Here is a 21403-nt window from a genome sequence, read left to right on the forward strand (position 1 = left end):
ACTGTAATCGATTACACTAGAACAGATAGCCTGTAATCAATTACAGTATTCATGTAATCAATTACCAGTAGGCTGCCTCCTCCTGTAATCGATTACCATTACTTGTAATCGATTACCACGCGTCCTGCTCTATAAATATCACATTTTCCAGAAATCCCTGCGCAGCCCCTTTTCTCTCACGACGTTCCTCCATTCCCAAACCTCCAAATCTTCGTATCTCAATCATTTCTCCATCAAATCAACTCCCGTAAATTGCGATCTTCTTCTTTTTCATTTCTCTTTTGATTTCACCGATTAAAATCAGCAAAAACTCCTTCAAATGGCAGAATCGTCAAAGAAACGAAAGGGTTCTTCCGCCTCCGCTTCGGCTTCAGGAGCTCATCGTTCCGGAGCCACTAGCGCATCCACAGCACCAATTCCACCATCATTGTCCTCTTCCCCAGTGTTTTCTTCTGATGAACAGCAGAAACGGTACTCCAATCTTTTCTCATCTCGTTCCATTATCGACCCTAAGTTTATTGATATGGAATTCTTTTCTGCTGAAACCTTTGATTGCATTCAAGCCTTTCAGAACTTAGGTCTTCTAACTTTTATGTCATTACAATTGCCTATTTATCCTGAATTAGTTAAAGCTTTTTATTGTAATCTTGAAATTCAGGACAGCACTCTGATTTCTGAAATTTTTGGGATAAAAATGGTCATTGACCAGTCCCTTTTCCATGACTTAACCAAATTACCCAGTGACGGTGTACCATTTGAAGGTACACTGAATGACGACTAGAAATTTGATTTCTCTGCCCATGATGCCTGCCAGTTGGTTTGCATCAACAATGCGGATATGACCGGACGTCTTCTTGCCGGGTCATTGGCTTTTGAAAGCCGCATCCTTCACTATTTAATTGTGCGTATTTTGCTTCCACGGTCTTCCAACCTTGCCCTGGTTTCTGAGGAAGATCTAATTATCATGTGGGCCTTTCATACAGGGCGTCAACTTGACTGGGCACACTTAGTCAGATATCGCATGCATAAGGCATTGCGATTAAATGCTCCACTACCATATCCACAGTTTGTCACTCTCTTTTTCCGCCATTTTCAAATTCCTCTTGATTCTGAACCTTACGTTCCAATCAAGAGATCCTTTTTAATTGGTGCTGCTGTGATTGCTTCTTTTGGTTACCGCAAAGAGCATGATGGCTCTTGGGTCAAAAAGGGTGCTCCACCCGCTGATGATGAAGGCAACCAACCAGTTGAAGATAATTCTCTTCTTCGAAAGCTTTTGGAAAAGTTCGATGGTCTTCAAACTTTTGTTGGTGACAAGTTTGATAATATGGAATTGCAAGTCGACATGTGGTTTGATGCCATGGAATCAAGGATCACCAAAGTTGAAGAAGATGTCTCCTTCATCCGTACTTGCTTTGATCCCCCACCACCGCCTCCATCATCCTCTTAGCTTATAAGTTATTATTAAGACTAAGTATTATAAGTGGTTAAGTATTATTAGTACTCTGTTTTAACGCCGTGTATTTGGCTTTTTATTGCTCTAGTTATCGTAGTCTTGCACTATAATTATATTTCTAGACATTGCTTTTGTTGATTATGCACATGTATGGTTTTATTTTGGTTACATGGTTGGCTTTGTTTGGATATTTATTGTGTTAATGTTTGGCTATTGATTGCCTTGCTCTAGTTCTTTTTGATGTTACCAAAGGGGGAGAGAACTTGGGAGAGAACATGGGTTAGAAATCAATTAGAAATTTAGAAATTTATCGTTAAGAAAAGTTAGGCATACATGCCAAAAGATAGGGGGAGTAAGGGTTGTGTGAACGTGCTATCATCTTGTATATAGCTTGTCTTGATTTCAGGTATTGTCATCATCAAAAAAGGGGAGATTGTAGACAAAGGATCCAGCTGAAAGTTTTGATGATGCCAAAGGATTACATGAATCATATGCTTCTCAAAGATTTACTCAAGACAAAGCAATTAGAGTTAATCAAGATGGATGATCAAGACAGTCTATAGAGTCTTAGAAAGGATATTAAAATGGAAGGGAATTCCAATTGGATTAGCAAAAGGTTTGGCCAAGAATTTTAAGCTAAAAAAAATGTTTTTCAACAAATTTACTCTATGGTAATCGATTACCAGAGGATGTAATCGATTACCAGTGGCCAAAACTGATTTACAACAGCTATTAAAATTTGAATTCAAAATTTGCACTGTGTAATCGATTACACATATATGGTAATCGATTACCAGCAGTTTCTGAACGTTTTAATTCAAATTTTAAAGAGTGTAATCGATTACACACTTATTGTAATCGATTACCAGAGGAGTTTTTCAGAAAACATTCTCATCAGTCACATCCTTTCATGTGGTTATTGAATGGCTTTCATAAGGCCTATATATGTGTGACTTGAGACACGATTTTGACAGAGATTTTCAGAACAACAAGTGTTTATCCTCTCAAAAAGAGAAAATTCATTTTATCCTCTTAAGAATTCCTTGGCCAATTCAATTGCAATTCATTAAGGAATTATTTGAGTGCTCAATCTGTAAAATCCATCTCTTTCTAGAGAGATTTATTCTTCTTCTTCTTCTCATTCTCTAAGGGAGTAAGAGACTGTGAGTCTCTTGTTGTAAAGGAATTCTAAACACAAAGGAAGGATTGTCCTTGTGTGTTTAGAACTTGTAAAAGGGATTTACAAGATATTGGAACTCTCAAGCGGGTTGCTTGGGGACTGGACGTAGGCACAAGGGTGTGGCTGAACCAGTATGAAACTGAGTTTGCATTTTCTCTTCCCTTAATCTCCTTTATTTATTATTGCTTTATATTCATATTCAAATTGTTTCATTTGAATTAATATTTAAGAAGATTGTTTTTAAGGGAATTCATAACTTGAGTAAAAAGTGAAATAGATTTTTAATTAGGGGAAATAGTTTGGAATATCTTAATTCAACCCCCTCTTCTTAAGATATCTGAGGCCACTTGTCTAACAACAATTAGTGCTCATCGGTGTAGACATGTGTTTTGCACAATCCATCCCAAATCTTTTGATCAATTCCTTGCAGTACTTGGATTGATTGATGAATATACCTTCTTGAGTTTGCTTGATTTGTAATCCCAGAAAGTACTTTAGTTCTCCCATCATTGACATTTCAAATTCACTTTGCATATCAAGGGAAAACTCCTTGCACAATGAATCATTAGTGGATCCAAAAATTATATCATCAACATATATTTGAACCAACAAAATATCATTATGCTTTCTCTTTATGAACAATGTGGTATCCACTTTACCTCTGGAGAAATCTTTTTCTAGAAGAAAATTGCTTAAGCGTTCATACCACGCCCTAGGGGCTTGTTTCAAACCATAAAGAGCCTTTTGTAATTTATAAACATGGTTTGGTTTATCAGGAATTTCAAAACCAGGGGGTTGTTCAACATATACCTCTTCTTGAATTAAGCCATTTAGAAAGGCACTCTTAACATCCATTTGATAAAGTTTAAAGTCCATTATGGATGCATATGCCAAAAGCATTCTAATGGCTTCTAATCTTGCAACAGGAGCATATGTTTCTTCATAATCTATTCCCTCTTCTTGATTATACCCTTTTGCTACTAACCTAGCTTTATTTCTAATAATTATACCATGTTCATCTAATTTATTTCTAAAAACCCATTTTGTTCCTATGACAGGATAATTTTCAAGTTTTTCTACTAATTTCCACACATTGTTTCTTTCAAATTGGTTTAGTTCTTCTTGCATGGCAATGATCCAATTATCATCTACTATGGCTTCTTTTATATTTTTAGGTTCAATCATGGATACAAAAGCCATATTATTGCATAAATCTTTAAGAGAATGTCTAGTTGTTACCTCTTTTGAGATATCACCAATAATGTTGTCGAGGGGATGATCTCTTGAAGCTTTCCATTCTCTTGGAAGTTCATCATTGGATTTGACTTCTTCTGGAGGATCTTCATTGTTTCCTTTATCATTTCCTTTGTAATCTTGTTCATCAATATTCACATGTTCTAAAGAATCTGCAATGTCATCTAGCATATTCTTTCTTGACAAGATAGCATTAGATTCATCAAAGGTAACATGAATGGATTCCTCGATATTCATAGTTCTTTTATTATATATCCTATATGCTTTGCTTTGTAATGAATATCCAAGAAAAATGCCTTCATCAGATTTAGCATCGAATTTTCCTAGATTATCTTTGCCATTATTGAGTACAAAGCATTTGCAACCAAAAACATGTAGATGAGAGATATTAGGTTTTCTATCATTAAATAACTCATATGGGGTCTTCTTTAAAATAGGTCTTATCAAGGCCCTATTCATGATGTAACATGCAGTATTGACAGCTTCAGCCCAAAAATACTTTGGAAGAGAAGTATCATTTAATAAAGTTCTTGCAATTTCTTCCAATGACCTATTTTTCCTCTCAACAACTCCATTTTGTTGAGGGGTTCTTGGTGCAGAAAAATTGTGTTCAATACCATGTTCATCACAAAATAATTCAAAATCTTTATTTTCAAATTCACCCCCATGATCACTTCTAATGGATGCAATCTTGAGATTTTTCTTGTTTTGTATGACTTTAGAAGGTTTTCTAAATCTTGGAATGAATCACTTTTATGTGTAATAAATAATGTCCAAGTATATCTAGAGAAATCATCAACTATAACTAGAGCATAGTAGTTTCCTCCAAAACTCATGGTTCTAGATGGACCAAATAGATCCATATGCAATAACTGTAAGGGTCGAGTGGTTGAAACAACATTTTTAGGTTTGAATGAGACTCTAGTTTGTTTGCCCTTTTGACATGCATCACATAGTTTATCTTTTTCAAATTTCAATTTAGGCAAACCAACTACTAAATCTTTTGAAATTAATTTATTTAAGTGATCCATGTTTATGTGAGCAATTCTTTTATGCCATAACCATGGATCATCATCTTTACTAAGAAAGCAATGATTGTTTTCTTGTTTTATGCTTAAGTCTATCATGTAAACATTATTGACTCTATGTCCTACATGCTTTATATTAATGTCATGCTTATGTTCTATAAGACATTTCTGAGAATCAAATGATACTAGATAGCCTTTGTCACATAGTTGACTAACGCTAAGCAGGCTGTGCTTAAGGCCTTCAACAAGTAGAACATTTTCAATGGAGTTTGAAGAATTTGTACCTATTTTACCCACTCCAAGGATTCTACCTTTGTTGTTGTCACCATATGTTACATGCCCACTTTTCTTTGGAGAGATATGTGTAAAATTTGATGCATCTCCCGTCATATGTTTTGAGCATCCGCTATCTATGTTTTTGACTTAGGTACCCAAATTTTATTGGGTCCTTGCATGTTAGTATAAACTGAGGATCCTTTTGGGACCCATATCATTTTAATGTTACTGTAGGGACCCATATCATTTTAATGTTACTGTAATTTTTCTTGAAGTAGCAAGTTGATATGCCATGTCCTCTTCTTCCACAGTAAAAACAAGTGGAAAAGTTTTTATGAAACTTTTGTTGTTTTTCCGATTTATACCCTAGTCCATTTTTATTAGACACATATCTTTGTTTACTTAATTTTTATTAGACACATATCTTTGTTTACTTAATATATCATCTAAATTATTTCTACTATATGAAAATTTTGCAAGTGAATTTTTCAACTCTTTAATTTCTTTTACATATTTATCACAACAACTACAAGAATTTGTTATTTTCTTGTCATTAATAGTGGAGATATTAACTTTTTCATTTGTTTTAGAAATTGAGACTTCATTTCTAAGATCTAATTCTTTGTTTAATTTCGAAATTTCATTTTCTAAATTTGAAATTGTTTTCTTTGATGATGAAACTAATTTTGCGAGTTTAATTGATTCTTTATGCAAATCAGCAAATGCATCTTGCAATTCATCAAAAGAAATAGATAAGTTATTTGAAGATGTTACCTCTTCATCACTTTCGTAACTTTTGGCCATAAGGCAAAGATTTATCTCTTCATTTTCAGAATCTTCAGAGGATTCCAAATCATTTTCATCCCATGTGATGTATGCTTTCTTCTGTTTCTTTTCACTATGATTTTTCTTTTCAGATTTTTCCATCTTTTTCTTGAAGATGGGACAATCAACCCTCAGATGTCCAGGTTGATTGCATTCAAAGCATTTTAGAGTAGAGGATGAAGTTTCTGTCCTTTTCTTTGATTTAAAATTAGGTCGCCTCTGATTTCCTCTTACTTTAAGAAATTTGTTGAACCTTTTCACAAAAAAACTTAGATCATCATCATCATCTGGATCATTATCCTGATCACTTTCTCCTTGAATTGAGGATGATGCTTTAAGAGCAATTCCTTTCTTTTTCTTGTCATTTTCTTCATTTTGGTGCAATCTCAATAGTTCCATCTCGTGTTCCTGCAACTTTCCAAATAAAGTGGCAAGAGACATGTTAGACAAATCTCTTGATTCAGAAATGGCCGTTACTTTGGGTTGCCATTCTCTACTTAAACATCTTAACACCTTGTTTATAAGATCCACATTTTGAAATTCTTTGCCTAAGGATGCTAGATGATTTACTATATGTGTAAATCTCTTTTGCATGCTTTGAATATTTTCATTTGCATTCATTCTAAATAATTCATACTCATGAGTTAGTGCATTTATCCTAGATCTTTTAACATCTGTAGTTCCTTCATGTGTTAATCGAAGAGTGTCCCACATTTCGTTAGCACTCTTACAATTTGAAACCCTGAAATATTCATCCATTCCCAGGGCAGATGTTATTATGTTTTTGGCTTTTAAGTTGTATTGTACTCGTTTTCTATCCTCTTCAGACCATCTATCTCTAGGTTTTTCTATGGTTATGCTTTCACCTGATGAACTACCATCTATTGAAACTCTTTCTACTGTGGTGGGTATATAAGGCCCTATTTCTATGGCTTCCCAGATATTTAGATCTATTGCCTCAATAAAAATTTGCATTCGGGTTTTCCAGTAGTGGTAACCCTCTCCATTAAAAATTGGAGGTCTATTGATAGAATTCCCTTCTGGAAATAAGGAATTTGCGGAGGCCATCTTTTTCTTGAAGCTTCTAAACTTTATACAAGAATGAAGCTCTGATACCACTTGTTAGACAAGTGGCCTCAGATATCTTAAAAAGGGGGGGGGTTGAATTAAGATATTCCAAACTATTTCCCCTAATTAAAAATCTATTTCACTTTTTACTCAAGTTATGAATTCCCTTAATGACAATCTTCTTAAATATTAATTCAAATGAAACAATTTGAATATGAATATAAAGAAATAATAAATAAAGGAGATTAAGGGAAGAGAAAATGCAAACTCAGTTTTATACTGGTTCGGCCACACCCTTGTGCCTACGTCCAGTCCCCAAGCAACCCGCTTGAGAGTTCCACTATCTTGTAAATTCCTTTTACAAGTTCTAAACACACAAGGAGAATCCTTCCTTTGTGTTTAGAATTCCTTTACAACAAGAGACTCATAGTCTCTTAATCCCTTAGAGAATGAGAAGAAGAAGAAGAACAAATCTCTCTAGAAAGAGATGGATTTTACAGATTGAGCACTCAAATAATTCCTTAATGAATTGAAATTGAATTGGCCAAGGAATTCTTAAGAGGATAAAATGAATTTGCTCTTTGCGAGGATAAACACTTGTTGTTCTGAAAATCTCTGAGCAATTTCGTGTTTAAGTCACATATATATAGACCATTGGTGGTCATGAATAAAGCCTTTGAAAAGTTGTGACTCTTGAAATTATTTTTCTGAAAATCCTGTCTGTTAATCGATTACAGCTTTTAAAGTTTGAATTAAAACGTTTACTAACTGCTGGTAATCGATTACCAAAATTGTGTAATCGATTACACAGTCTAAAATTTCGAATTCAAATTTTTGTAGCTGTTATAAAACGTATTTGGACACTGGTAATCGATTACATCCTCTGGTAATCGATTACCAGAGAGTAAAACCTTTGAGAAATACTTTTTTAATTTAAATCACTTGGCCAAACCTTTGCTAATTCAATTAGGAATTCCCTTCCTAATATTCTAGTGATCATCTTGATGTTGTGACTTGTAATCTTGAAGTATTGTCTTGAATTTAATCTTGAAAAGCCCATTTGCATCAATTGCAACACATCATCATGATCATCATCAAAACATCAAAGGCAATTGCATCTACATCAAGGTGGACCATCCACAAGGCCACAACAATAAGGGCCAAGTCTCTATGATCGAACATCAAAGCTGGAAGAGACTCTTTCTCAGTTCATGCAAGTCTCTATGTCAAATCAAAAAAGCACATAGTCTGCCATCAAAAATCTGGAAGTCCAAGTGGGACAACTGGCTAAGCAATTGGTAGATCGACCATCAAGTAGCTTTGGAGCTAACACTGAGAAGAATCCGAAAGAGGAGTGCAAGGCTGTTATGACCAGGAGCAGATTGGCAAACAAAGTGGAGGAGGAAAAACTAAGAAGAAGATGTTGGAAGAGAAACAACAGCTGATGACTAAACCAACATTTGAACCAGTGATTGAATCTTTTTAGCTTGAGGATGTTGAGGAGGCTGATGATGACCAGAAGAATGAGAAAATAATAAATGAAGGTGATGAAGAAATAAAGGAGAAGAAAGAAAAAGAAGAACAAAAAGAAAAAGAAATAGAAAAAGAAAAAAAATGAGAAAACAAAAAAAGAAAAAGAGAAGGTAGAAGAGAGAAAGAAAAGCAAGAGAGAGATTTCACAGGAGAAGAAGAGAGAAACCACTCCAGCTGAAGGAAAAGAAGTACCATATCCTTTGGAACCTTCCAGGAAGGATAAGGAGAAACATCTAGCAAGATTTCTTGACATCTTCATGAAGCTGGAGATCACAATGCCTTTTGGAAAGGCTCTCCAACAAATGCCACTTTATCCTAAGTTTCTGAAAGACATGATAACTAGGAAGAACAATTATATCCACAGTGACACTATAGTTGTGGAAGGAAATTGCAACGTTGTTATTCAACGTATCCTACCACAGAAGCATTCAGATCCAGGAAGTGTCACAATACCATGTTCTATTGGTGAGGTTGCACTAGGCAAGACTCTTATTGATTTAGGAGCCAGTATTAATTTGATGCCGCTCTCCATGTGCCGGAGACTTGGAGAGCTGGAGATAATTCCTACTCGGATGACCTTACAGTTAGCTGATCGCTTCGTTGCCAGACCCTATGGAGTGATTAAAGAGGTTCTGGTTCAGGTCAAGCATCTTATATTTCCTGCAGATTTTGTGGTTATGGATATAGAGGAGGATCCTGAAATTCCCATAATTTTGGGATGTCCTTTCATGTCCACCGCCAGCTGTATAGAAGATATGGGGAAAGGAAAATTAGAACTGAGTGTGGAGGATCAGAAAATTTCATTCGACTTATTTGAAGAAATGAAGCACCCAAGTTATCATAAAGCCTACTTTGATGTGGAGAAAGTAGAAAGGGAGATAGAATTAGCAGCTACAGCCAAGGTACTACATTCCCCTTTGGAAAAAGCACTGACTAATCATGTAGAATGTCTGACCAAGGAGGAGGAACATGAAGTGCAGGTTTGTATTAAAGAGTTAGAGGGTGCAGGGGAAAATGCTGAGAGACATACTGTGTTCGAAGAATTGAAGAACAGAGGACAAATAGAAAAACCTAAATTGGAATTGAAGACATTGCCTACACATTTGAAGTATGTATTCTTAGAGGACAATGAAGCCAAACCAGTCATCATTAGCAGCTCTTTGAAGAAGACAGAAGAGGATCAACTGGTGCAGATTTTGAAGAAGCATAAAGCAGCAATTGGATGGCACATCTCTGACTTAAAAAGGATCAATCCATCTTACTGCATGCATGTTGGATTTCCCGTGCAATTACTTTTTGGTTCACTTTTTCTTTGTACAAATATGTTCAAGGGAAATCCGGTTTGCCGGAAAGCGCACCGAATCATCAAGTATTTAAAATTAAAACGGATGAATCCAAGTATTGAACTCAGGGACCTAGTCTAAGACCGGGTTAAATTCAAAAATAAGGCATTGTTGAAAAAAACATTGATAATTGATGGTTTAAAATAGAATTAAACTAAGTCTAGGATAAAAACAATAAAAATGCAAGTAAGTAAAATTAACAGCAGTAGGTAGAAGTGTTGGGTCTTTCTAACAGACCAGCTGATGCATATAAGGATGTTTCTCTAATCAATCATGCTTTTGTGTTCTATGCTATAGCCTAAATTACTAAACCTCGATCCCTAGTTAGACTGAATCAATCCAAGCTTCGTCCTCAGATCCCTCTTATTTGACTAGGCTCAATTTAGACAGCCCTCCTAGGTTTAGACTAACTTAAACTAAGCTTCATCCTCAGATCCCTCTTGTTGGACTAGACTTAGCTTAAATAGCTTACGAAAGTTTAGACTAATTTAGCCTATGCTTTGTCCTCAGATCCCTCTTGTTGGACTAGACTTAGACCAAACAACATTATTGTAACAACATACTTAAAACCAAAACTTAATCCGCAGATCCCTCTTGTAAGACTAAGTTTCAATTATGCTTTATTCAAGTTCTAAGGCAACAATACATTTTCCAATGTTAAAATCACCTAACTAGGCACACAAATGGTTGATCAAACCAAGAGCATACATAATTTAAGCACTAAAAGAAGCATTTTACACAAGAAACACAATCAATTAGATATTAAAATAATTACATCAAATGTTCATTAGAAATCCCCAACAAGGGTGTTTAGCAAGCCATTACAGAAGAAACCCTAACAATAATGAGCTTACAAAACCTAGGTATCTCTGCAAAAGCTGCTTCTCTTGCTGCCTCCAGAGCTTTTTTCTCAAAATAGGCACTATGTTATTTTGTGTCTTGTTATTTTGTTTAGTGTGGTGTTTTGTTTTAGTTTTTTTGTTCAACGCTTTCCCTATTTCAGTTTTTGTGTTTTTCTGTGAATAGTTCTTTGCGACGGATTTAGCGACCACTTTTGCTGATCTGGAAAACAGAGGAGTAGTGCAAATCCCTTAGCGATTGAATTTACTGTTGCTGACAATTTAATTGGCAATTTTTGTTTTGATAGTTAGGGTTGTTATTTTTGGCTGAATTTTGGCGTGGTAGGTTCTTTTGACTCATATTTTGTGTGAAAAATACCAGGAACACTTGTTGTGGCCAGATTTGAGAGATTCAAAAAAAATTGAGAACTTGTGTTTACCAAAACTTCAAACGACCATAACTTTTGCTCCAGGTATCAGAATGACTATTATTATATATGTATTTGGGGTAGAAAAAAATTTCCCATACCATGGCAGCCGGCCACAGAGGTCTCTAACTAGCCAAAATCGCATGTTTACTAGTTTTTTTTTTCAAGTTTTATTGTTTTATTTTTCTAAACTTTCCTTAGGTAGTTTCTATAGTTAGACTTTGAATTTTTGTCTGAAAATTTTTGTGCCATCGTTTCATGATTTTAGGGTGTTGCTCACAAAATTTCAATTCATTTGAATATCATTTGAGGGTAGCTGTAGTTCAAACCTACATTGTTACTTGCATAAGAAGGCAACTAGTTGTGCATGCTGAATATAGTGTATGACTAGAGGCAATCCATCTAACTTACAACCCTTTGATCTTGAGATAGATAGGACATTTCATAGATTAGTTAGGCATCATTTTGTACCTTTTGAGCATCCTGAGCATTCTGTTATTGGTGAGTCTAAGCATTCAGAGGTTGGTTATAGTTTTGAACATTTTGATTTTGAACATTCTGAGAACATGGCACAACCTCCACCCCGTGAGAGGACTCTAAGGGAAATGGCTGCACCTGATTTCACCTACGAAAGCTTGTGCATCCAATACCCTGATGAGGATGTCCCATGTGTTCTTAAAACTGGACTAATCCATTTGCTTCCAATGTTTCATGGCCTTGCAGGTGAAGACCCGCACAAACATCTGAAAGAATTCCATATTGTCTGCTCCACCATGAAACCCCCAGATGTCTAGGAGGATCACATATTTCTAAAGGCTTTTCCTCATTCTTTAGAGGCAGTGGCAAAGGACTGGCTATATTACCTTGTTCCAAGGTCCATCACGAGCTGGGATGACCTCAATTGAGTATTCTTAGAAAAAAAATTTCCATGCTTCCAGGACCACGACCATCAGAAAAGATATTTCAGGCATTAGGAAACTCAGTGGAGAGAGCCTATATGAATACTGGGAGAGATTTAAAAAACTATGTGCCAGTTTCCCTCACCACCAGATTTCTGAGCAGCTTCTTCTCCAATATTTTTATGAAGGACTCAGTAACATAGAGAGAAGTATGATAGATGCTGCCAATGGTGGAGCCCTTGGAGACATGACCCCTGCTGAAGCCAGAAATTTAATTGAGAAGATGGCTTCAAACTCCCAGCAATTTAGTGCCAGAAATGATGCTATTGTCATTAGAGGAGTGCATGAAGTAGCCACGAATTCATCTTCATTAGCTGAGACTAAGAAGCTTGAAGGTAAACTAGATGTCTTGGTTAACCTGGTAACCCAACTGGCCATGAATAAAAAATCTACACCTGTCGCTAGACTCTGTGGTTTATGCTCCTCTGCCCACCATCACACAAACCTTTGCCCTTTTGTGCAACAATCTGAAGCAATTGAACAGTCTGAAGCTTATGCTACAAACATCTACAATAGACCTCCTCAACCTCAGCAATAAAATCAGCCACAACAAAACAATTATGACCTCTCCAGCAACAGGTACAATCCCGGGTGAGGGAATCATCCCAACCTTAGATGGTCGAATCCTTCACAACAGCAGCAGCAACAACAACAGCCTTATTTTCAGAATGCTGCTGGCCCAAGCAGACCATACATTCCTCCACCAATCCAACAACAACAACAACAATAGCAACAGCCTCAGAAACAACAAACAGTTGAGGCTCCTCCACAACCTTCCCTTGAAGAACTTGTGAGGCAAATGACTATGCAAAACATGCAGTTTCAACAAGAGACAAGAGCCTCCATTTAGAGCTTAACTAATCAGATGGGACAATTGGCTACATAGTTAAATCAACAACAGTCCCAGAATTTTGACAGATTACCTTCTCAATCTATCCAGAATCCCAAAAATGTGAGTTCCATTACATTGAGGTCGGGAAAGCAGTGTCAAGGACCTCAACCAGTAGCATCTTCCTCATCTGCAAGTGAACCTGCCCAACTTCACTCTACTCCAGAAAAAGATGATGATAAAAATTTAAAGAGTAAGTTACCTAGTAATTCTGATTTACAAAAGTAGCATATCCCTCTTCCATTCCCTCCAAGAGCAATTTCCAACAAAAAAGTGGAAGAGGCAGAGAAGGTGATGCAATCCTACCCCCCAAGGGTATTGGATAGAAGACTCCAAGAGGCTTAGGCTAGAGCTACTAAAGAAGGCCCTAGGGTTCTCATGAACCTTAGGGTATATTTTTGAGCCCATGGGTCAAGGTTTGATCCACTCTTCTTTGTAAATATTAGAATAGGTTTTTTCCTTCTTTTGGGCCTTGTATTTTGGCCATTCTAGTAGTATAGGGTTTTAGCCTTGTATTTTAGGGCATTTTGAGTAGTCTTTGTAGTAGGTGAGCTTAGCTATTATAGGGGTGTGTAGCTAAGCTCTAGCTTCTCAAGGAAGCTTCTCAAGGAGGTGAGCTTAGTTTTTAGATGGGTGTGTGTAGCTAAGCTCTAGCTTCTCAAGGAAGTTTTCTCAAAGAAGCTTCTCAAGGAAGTTTTCTCAAGAAAACTTCTCAAGGAAGCTACCTAGTCTATAAATAGAAGCATGTGTAACACTTGTTGTAACTTTGATGAATGAGAGTCTTGTGAGACAAAACTCAAAGTTCAACTTCTCTCCCTTTTTCTTCCTTCAATTTCATGCTCCCCCCTCTCTCTTTCTCTCCCTCTTTATTTTCCTCCATTGAAGCATCCTCTCCAAGCTTCTTATCCAAGGCTTATCTTGGTGGTGAAGCTCCTTCTTCCGTGGTTTATTCCCTAGTGGATGGCGCCGCCTCTTACCTCTTCTCCTTTGTCTTCCGCTGCATCTCCATGGTGGAAAATCACCATTAAAGGACCTCATTGAAGCTCAAAGATCCAGCCTCCATAGAAGCTCCACAAGCAAGCTTCCATCAGAAGGAGATCTTGGAAACATTTAGAAAAGTAGAGGTAAACATACCTCTACTGGATGCAATAAAGCAAATTCCAAGATATGCTAAATTCTTGAAGGAGTTGTGCACTAATAAGCGGAAGCTTAAAGGAAGTGAAAGAATTAGTATGGGAAGAAATGTCTCCGCATTGATTGGTAAATTTGTTCCCCAAATCCCTGAAAAATGTAAAGATCCAGGTACATTCAGCATACCTTGTATTATAGGGAACAATAATTTTGACAATGCCATGCTATATTTAGGAGCTTCTGTTAGTGTTATGCCTCTATCTATTTTTAATTCTCTATCTCTTGGTCCCTTGCAGTCAACTGATGTGGTAATTCATTTAGCTAATAGAAGTGTTGCCTATCCTGTTGGTTTCATAGAGGATGTCTTAGTTAGAGTTGGTGAACTGATTTTCCCTGTTGATTTTTATATTTTGAATATGGAGGAGGAATTTTCTCAAGGATCAGTTCCCATCATTCTAGGTAGACCTTTTATGAAAACTGCTAGAACTAAGATAGATGTATATACAGGCACACTATCTATGGAGTTTGGTGATATAACTGTTCATTTTAATATTCTTGATGCTATGAAACACCCACCTGAAGATCTTTCTGTATTTCGTACTGAAATAATTGACCATATTGTTGATAAATACATGACTGATCTTCATTGTAATTAACATGCCTGTCACTCTTCATGCATTGAATCTGAATTTGTACTTGATCATGTGTCTGAATTTCATGCTGAGAGTGAATCTGAAATTGATATTTATTACATGTCTGGTGATGTTTTACCCCTTGAGATTGATTTTCTAGAGTCAGATAGAACTAACCATGTTTCAGAAAGTACACATACCTCTGACTTTCTTTATGAGGTACAGGTTGACAAACCATCTCTTTATACCATTATCCAGCCGCCCACACCAGAATTGAAGCCTCAGCCATCAAATTTAAAATATGCTTACTTGGATGATAGCAAAAGTTTTCCAGTAATTATATCTGCCTCCCTTGCTGATGAGCAAGAGGAGAAGCTGTTATCAGTTCTCAAGAAGCATAAGAAGGCTATAGGCTGGACCCTGGTGGACATTCCTGGTATTAGCCCATCCACATGTATGCATCATATAAATTTAGAGGATGGGGCTAAACCAGTAAGACAGCCACAGAGAAGACTCAACCCAGTGATTCTTGATGTAGTGAAGAATGAGGTAACCAAGCTTTTGCAAGCTGGAATCATTTATCCTAACTCCAACAGCCAATGGGTGAGTCCCGTCCAGGTAGTCCCGAAGAAAACCGGCCTCACCGTGATAAAAAATGAGAAGGAGGAGCTGATTCCTACTCAGGTGCAGAACAGTTGGAGAGTCTGCATCGACTATAGGAGGCTGAACCAGGTTACCAAAAAGGACCATTTTCCCTTGCCATTCATTGACCAAATGCTTGAATGCCTGGCAGGTAAATCTCACTACTGTTTCCTTGATGGTTTTTCTGGTTATATACAAATCACTATTGCTTCTGAGGATTAGAAAAAAACCACATTCACCTGCCCCTTCGGCCTGTGCAATGCCCCTGGTACCTTCCAGCGGTGCATGATTAGTATTTTCAGTGTTTTTTTAGAAAATTGCATAGAGGTGTTTATGGATGACTTCACTATATATGGATCCTCTTTTGATGTTTGTTTGGATAGTCTGGAAGAGGTTTTGAATAGATGCATTGAAACTAACCTTGTTCTAAATTTTGAAAAATGTCATTTTATGGTTGAGCAAGGTATAGTTTAGGCCACATTATTTCCAATAAGGGCATTGAAGTAGATCCTGCAAAATTTTTTGTTATTTCACAATTGCCTTACCCCTCTTGCGTGCGAGAGGTGCGATCTTTTCTTGGTCATGCAGGATTCTACAGGCACTTTATAAGAGATTTTAGCAAGGTAGCCCTTCCACTATCCAACTTGTTGCAAAAGGAGGTGGAGTTTGACTTTAATGATAAATGCAAAGAGGCTTTTGATTGCCTCAAAAGAGCACTGACTACCACCCCCATCATCCAAGCACCCGACTGGACAGCCCCTTTTGAGCTTATGTGTGATGCATCAAATTATGCATTGGGGGCTGTCCTTGCTCAGAAAATTGATAAATTGCCCAGGGTGATATATTATGCTTCTAGGACTTTAGATGCTGCCAAAGCAAATTATACTACTACTGAGAAAGAGCTATTAGCCATAGTTTTTGCTCATGAAAAATTTCGTTCTGATTTGCTTGTTACTCGCATTATTGTTTATACTGACCATGCAGCTCTAAAGTACTTGTTGAAGAAGGCTAATTCAAAGCCTAGGTTGATCCGATGGATGCTCTGGCTCCAAGAGTTTGACTTGGAGATCCGTGATAGGAGCGGAGCACAAAATTTAGTTGTTGATCATTTGAGTCGGATCGAACATGTGTCTGATGAGGATTCACCAATTCAGGATGATTTCTCGGATGATCATTTGTATATACTGTATAGTATTTCCGATTCTCTTTCTACTCCCTGGTTTGCTAACATTGTCAATTATTTATTTGCTTCTGTTTTTCCTCCCTTAGCATCTAAGGCTCAAAAAGATAAAATTAAAAGTGATGCTAAGCATTTTATTTGAGATGACCCCTACTTGTGGAAATTGTGCAGTGATCAAGTCATTAGACGATGCATTCTAGATCATGAGACTGACTCAGTCCTGCAGTTCTCTCATTCTTCCGCACCGGGAGGTCATCAGGGTGTTCAAAGGACAGCTCGCAAAGTGCTTGACTGTGGCTTTTATTGGCCCACCATCTTTTAAGATGTGTGGAAGATCTGTAGCACTTGTGAGCAGTGCCAGAGAGCAGGAAGTGCACTTACATGGCGACAACAAATGCCTCAGCAACCTATGCTATTCTATGAGGTGTTTGATGTCTGGGGCATAGATTTCATGGGCCCTTTTCCTATCTCTTTTGGTTATGTTTACATTCTCCTTGCAGTTGATTATGTTTCAAAATGGGTGGAAGCTAAGCCCACTAGAACTAATGATGCTATGGTTGTTGCAAATTTTGTCAGATCTAATCTGTTTTGCAGGTTTGGAGTACTTAAAGCAATCGTCAGTGGTCAAGGAACCCATTTTTGCAACAAATCAATGCATGCCTTGCTTAAAAAGTACGGGGTTGTACACAGGGTATCCACACCATACCACCCCCAAACCAATGGACAGGCAGAAATTTCTAACAGGGAGATCAAGAGAATTTTAGAGAAGATTGTGTAGCCAAGTAGGAAAGATTGGAGTACCAGGCTTGATGATGCTCTTTGGGCACATAGGACTGCCTACAAAGCACCCATAGGAATGTCTCCTTATTGGGTTGTCTTTGGAAAGGCATGTCATCTTCCAGTGGAGATTGAGCACAAAGCATACTGGGCAGTGAAGACCTGCAACTTCTCTATGGATCAAGCTGGTGAGGAAAGAAAGTTGCAACTAAGTGAGTTAGATGAGATCCGCCTAGAAGCCTACGAGAATGCCAAGTTCTACAAAGAAAAGACCAAGAAGTTCCATGATAGCATGATAATTAAGAAGGACTTCATGGTTGAGCAAAAAGTGTTATTGTATAATTCTAGGCTTGGACTCATGAGTGGTAAGTTGAGGTCTAAGTGGATTGGTCCTTTTGTTGTTACTAATGTTTTTCCTTATGGTACAGTTGAGATCAAAAGCGACTCCACAAACAAGAGCTTCAAGGTCAATGGACACCGACTTAAGCCATTTCTCACAAACCCTTATTTAGTGGACGTAGTGGTGGAAAAGACTTCCTTACTCCACCCTACTCTTCCTCCACCATGACTTAGGGAGTTCTTCTTTTCCTATCTCCTTCTTTGCTTTTATTACACTTGTCCGATTCTATTTGATGGTTTAATTGCTTTTAATCTTTTAATTGTGCTACATTGAGGACAATGTGTCGTTTAAGTATGGGGGGGGGGAGTGTTCTTTAGTTTTGCTAGTTTTGTTGGTTTTGTTAATTTTGTTAGTTTTGTTGGGTTTCTAGTTTAATATTTTAGGTCAATTCTGTTTGCATGTACAACTTTGCATATTTTTCTTTGAATTATAGGATATGTTCAAGTAATGGGTAATTGTTTTGAAAATAAAAGCCGCTTGACATTTTGTGATTTGAAGTCCTTGTTTTTCCTCTACATGTCATGATAGTTTTGAAAGCTCAATTTGGAAGTGATAAGTTTACCTTTGTGAGAATTTGAGCCATCCATCATCATAATCATTTGGTGTGTTTTGCCCCATTGATTGCTTGCACAATAGCCTTGGCTTGATTCTTGTTGATGCTTCCTAATTCACATGCATATTTGGAAATGATTTAGGCAATTTTGTTCTTATAAGCCTCAAGCCAAATGGACTTACCTTGAATTAATTCCTTTGATATCCCTTTTGAGCCTTGTTTCCCTTTCCTTGTTTTGAAGCTCATTACAAGCCTTAAGTGAAAAACCATGATCTCACCTTAACCTTAAGGAATTTTGGAGCTTTGGAATTGTTTTGGGAATAAGTGTGGGGGGTTTTGTTGGCTATGCTTGATGATGTATTTTTGGGCCATACTGATGTACATTGTATATGGGTTAAATGTTGGACATGCTGCTGAATGATATGCTAGTTCTCAAATGCTACTGTTAAAAAAAAAATTGCAAAAAAAAATTTCAAGTTGAATCAATACGAAAAAAAAAGAAATAAAGTTGAGTGAATAAGATCTTAAATGGAAAAAGAATGACAAGACTCTTGGCTCTACTCTTTGCGTTTAAAATTTTATCTTTAGGTTTTCTTATTTTTTCTTAATATGCACTTATTCCCCATTACTCCTCTATTCCTTTGGGATTTATCTACCTATTCCATATTTTTCCCTACCTTGTCCTTGGCCCCATTACAACCTTAAAAGACCTTTTGATCCTCATGTGCTTGTGTTTATGGGTTGATTGTCAATTTTAGAATCTTGCCAAGTTTATGTGGTGTTGGTTTTCATGGGTGCTTTGAGGGTAAATAGTAGCCTAGACACTTGAGAGATAAAGTGTATGTCTTGTGAGGCTTTATCACTTTTCATTCTTGAGCTGATTAACTATTTTTCCATGATTGTGTTTCTTGGACGATTTGCACGAATGTCTTGACTCTTTGGATCTCTTCATGTTAGATGTTACCCATTCCTTTCATTCCTTGATGTTCGTTGAGAAATATGTAAATGTTTTTGTTTGTCTCTCTTTGATATCCTTGGATTTTGTTCTTTGTTTCATTTTGCCCAGGAGTGCAAAAGGCGAAGTATGGGGGGTTTTGATGTGCCATTATTTTCTCCTATTTCTTAACCCTTTTTGCACCATTTTAATTACTGATTAGTCTTAATTTTCAAATTAATTATGTAGTTTTATCATTTGGGCCTATTGGACTAATTTTGTGTTTTTAATTTAATTTCAGGAGAATTATAAGCAATTGGGCTTGAATCCAGAATTGGGCTTGGACTTGAAGAGAGCAGACAATTTTATCAAATCTTATCTTATCTAGATTTTATCTAATCTAGATATTATTTCATCTAGATCTTATCTTATCTTATTTAGATTTTATTTCATCTAGATTTTATTTTATCTTATCTTATCTTGTCTAGATTTTATTTTATTTATGGGCTTGGACTTAAAACATATTTGTAAGCTTTGGGGCTAAAAACTATATAACAGCACCAAGGTTCTAGTTTAGGCTCTCTCTCCTCTTTCGTTTTTTGAGTGTTAGGCTTCTCTTCTTCTTTTAGACACTTTTTTCGTTTTGCAATTCCAGTTTTAGTCACTTTTCGTTTTAGCAATAAAATTTTGTTCTTCATTCTATAATTTCGTTCTATATTGATTAATGGAAGGCTAAGTCTCCAGCGTTGTTTTCTCTTGAGGATCAAGCACAGTTCTCTTTGAGGTTCTATTATTACTATTAAATTCTGTTCAGTTTTTCCTCTTCACTAATTACTTTGAATTTGTTGCTATTAATTCATGCATGCTTAGTGCTTGATTAATTGTCTCTACTCTTAATTTACGTTCATGCTTAATGATCGTTTACGATTAATTGGTGTATGTGTTGCTTAATCACATAATGAATGCCTTATGTTAAATTTCGCTTAGTAATTTAATTTAGGGTTGGATTAAGTGGTTGAACTGATAAAGGATAAACTCTCATAACCTAGGATAAGAGACTTGCTTGTGAATCAAGGGGAAGCAACGTGTTTTAATTCTGATATTTTCTAATTCACATCTATTCGCTGTTTAATTTACAAAAACAAACAACCCCCCCCCCCCAAGTTCGTTACTATTTTATTACTATCTGTTATGAACATTTGTTTGATCATTGCTCGTTGGGAGACAACCTAGGATCACTTCCTAGATACCGCATTTTTAATGTTTATTTGATTCGGGTACAACCTCGATCACCTGCCTTATTATTACAGGTTCAGTCATTTGAGGCCAGACCCACAAGAGTTGGCAGCCCGGTTGTGTATCCCTGGAAGGGGATTCGAGCTTAATGCAGACAAGCTGCCCTTGAAGATCCTGAAGAAGAATTTAACCACTCTCGCTCAGACCTAGAGGTTCTTTCATTCTCCAACTTGGCACCTACCTCTCATGCATCAGACATCACACTGGATAGGGCCAGGTTGATTTACGACATCATCCAGAAGATGGACATGAACTTGGGATATATATCATCTCAAGTTAGATCACCATGATAGCCTAGCACAACTCCTCGAGGCTTGGTTTTCCAACCCTTATTACCGCCTTGTGCAAGGCCCGGGGAGTCACATCAGATTCATTGACCTTTGAGAGTCTCAGCCCAGCCATTAACTTGGCATACGTGAAGAAAAACTGTTGGAACCTTGATGACCCCTCAGTCACTTTTTGGGGACTCCGAAAGACCAAAGGCAAGATGTTCGAGGCTCCTTCATCTTCTGCTCTCCCGACCTCTGCTCCTTCCACATCTGCACCAGCTTCTTCGACTCCCGCACCAGCTTCAGCTCCCACTCATTCAGGACCTTCCACAGTTAGCTCCAATACTTTACTTTCCATGTTGTAGAGCCTTCATAAAGGCCAAATCATCATCATACAGAGCCTACAGAACTCAGGCTTGCAGCCTATCATGAGCGTGGACGAGTTCCTTAGTCAGGTGGCCTGGCCAGGAGTCCAGCCTTCTCCTTTGGGAGGGGGTGAGGCCTCCGCAAC

The 21403-nt window shown here is 37.1% G+C and overlaps 1 protein-coding gene across 1 annotated transcript; it reads left to right on the top strand.

Moving 5' to 3' along the window:
- The first annotated feature begins 8895 nt into the window (after positions 1 to 8895).
- LOC100813131 (uncharacterized) lies at positions 8896 to 20773 on the top strand. Its single transcript, XM_006596780.1, has 2 exons — positions 8896 to 9845; positions 20638 to 20773. Exons 1-2 carry the CDS (start codon positions 8896 to 8898, stop codon positions 20771 to 20773), a joined length of 1086 nt encoding a protein of 361 aa, XP_006596843.1.
- Positions 20774 to 21403: the final 630 nt, after the last annotated feature.

The sequence above is a fragment of the Glycine max genome, chromosome 14 (genome assembly GCF_000004515.6).
Source record: "Glycine max cultivar Williams 82 chromosome 14, Glycine_max_v4.0, whole genome shotgun sequence".
Lineage (NCBI taxonomy): Eukaryota > Viridiplantae > Streptophyta > Magnoliopsida > Fabales > Fabaceae > Glycine > Glycine max.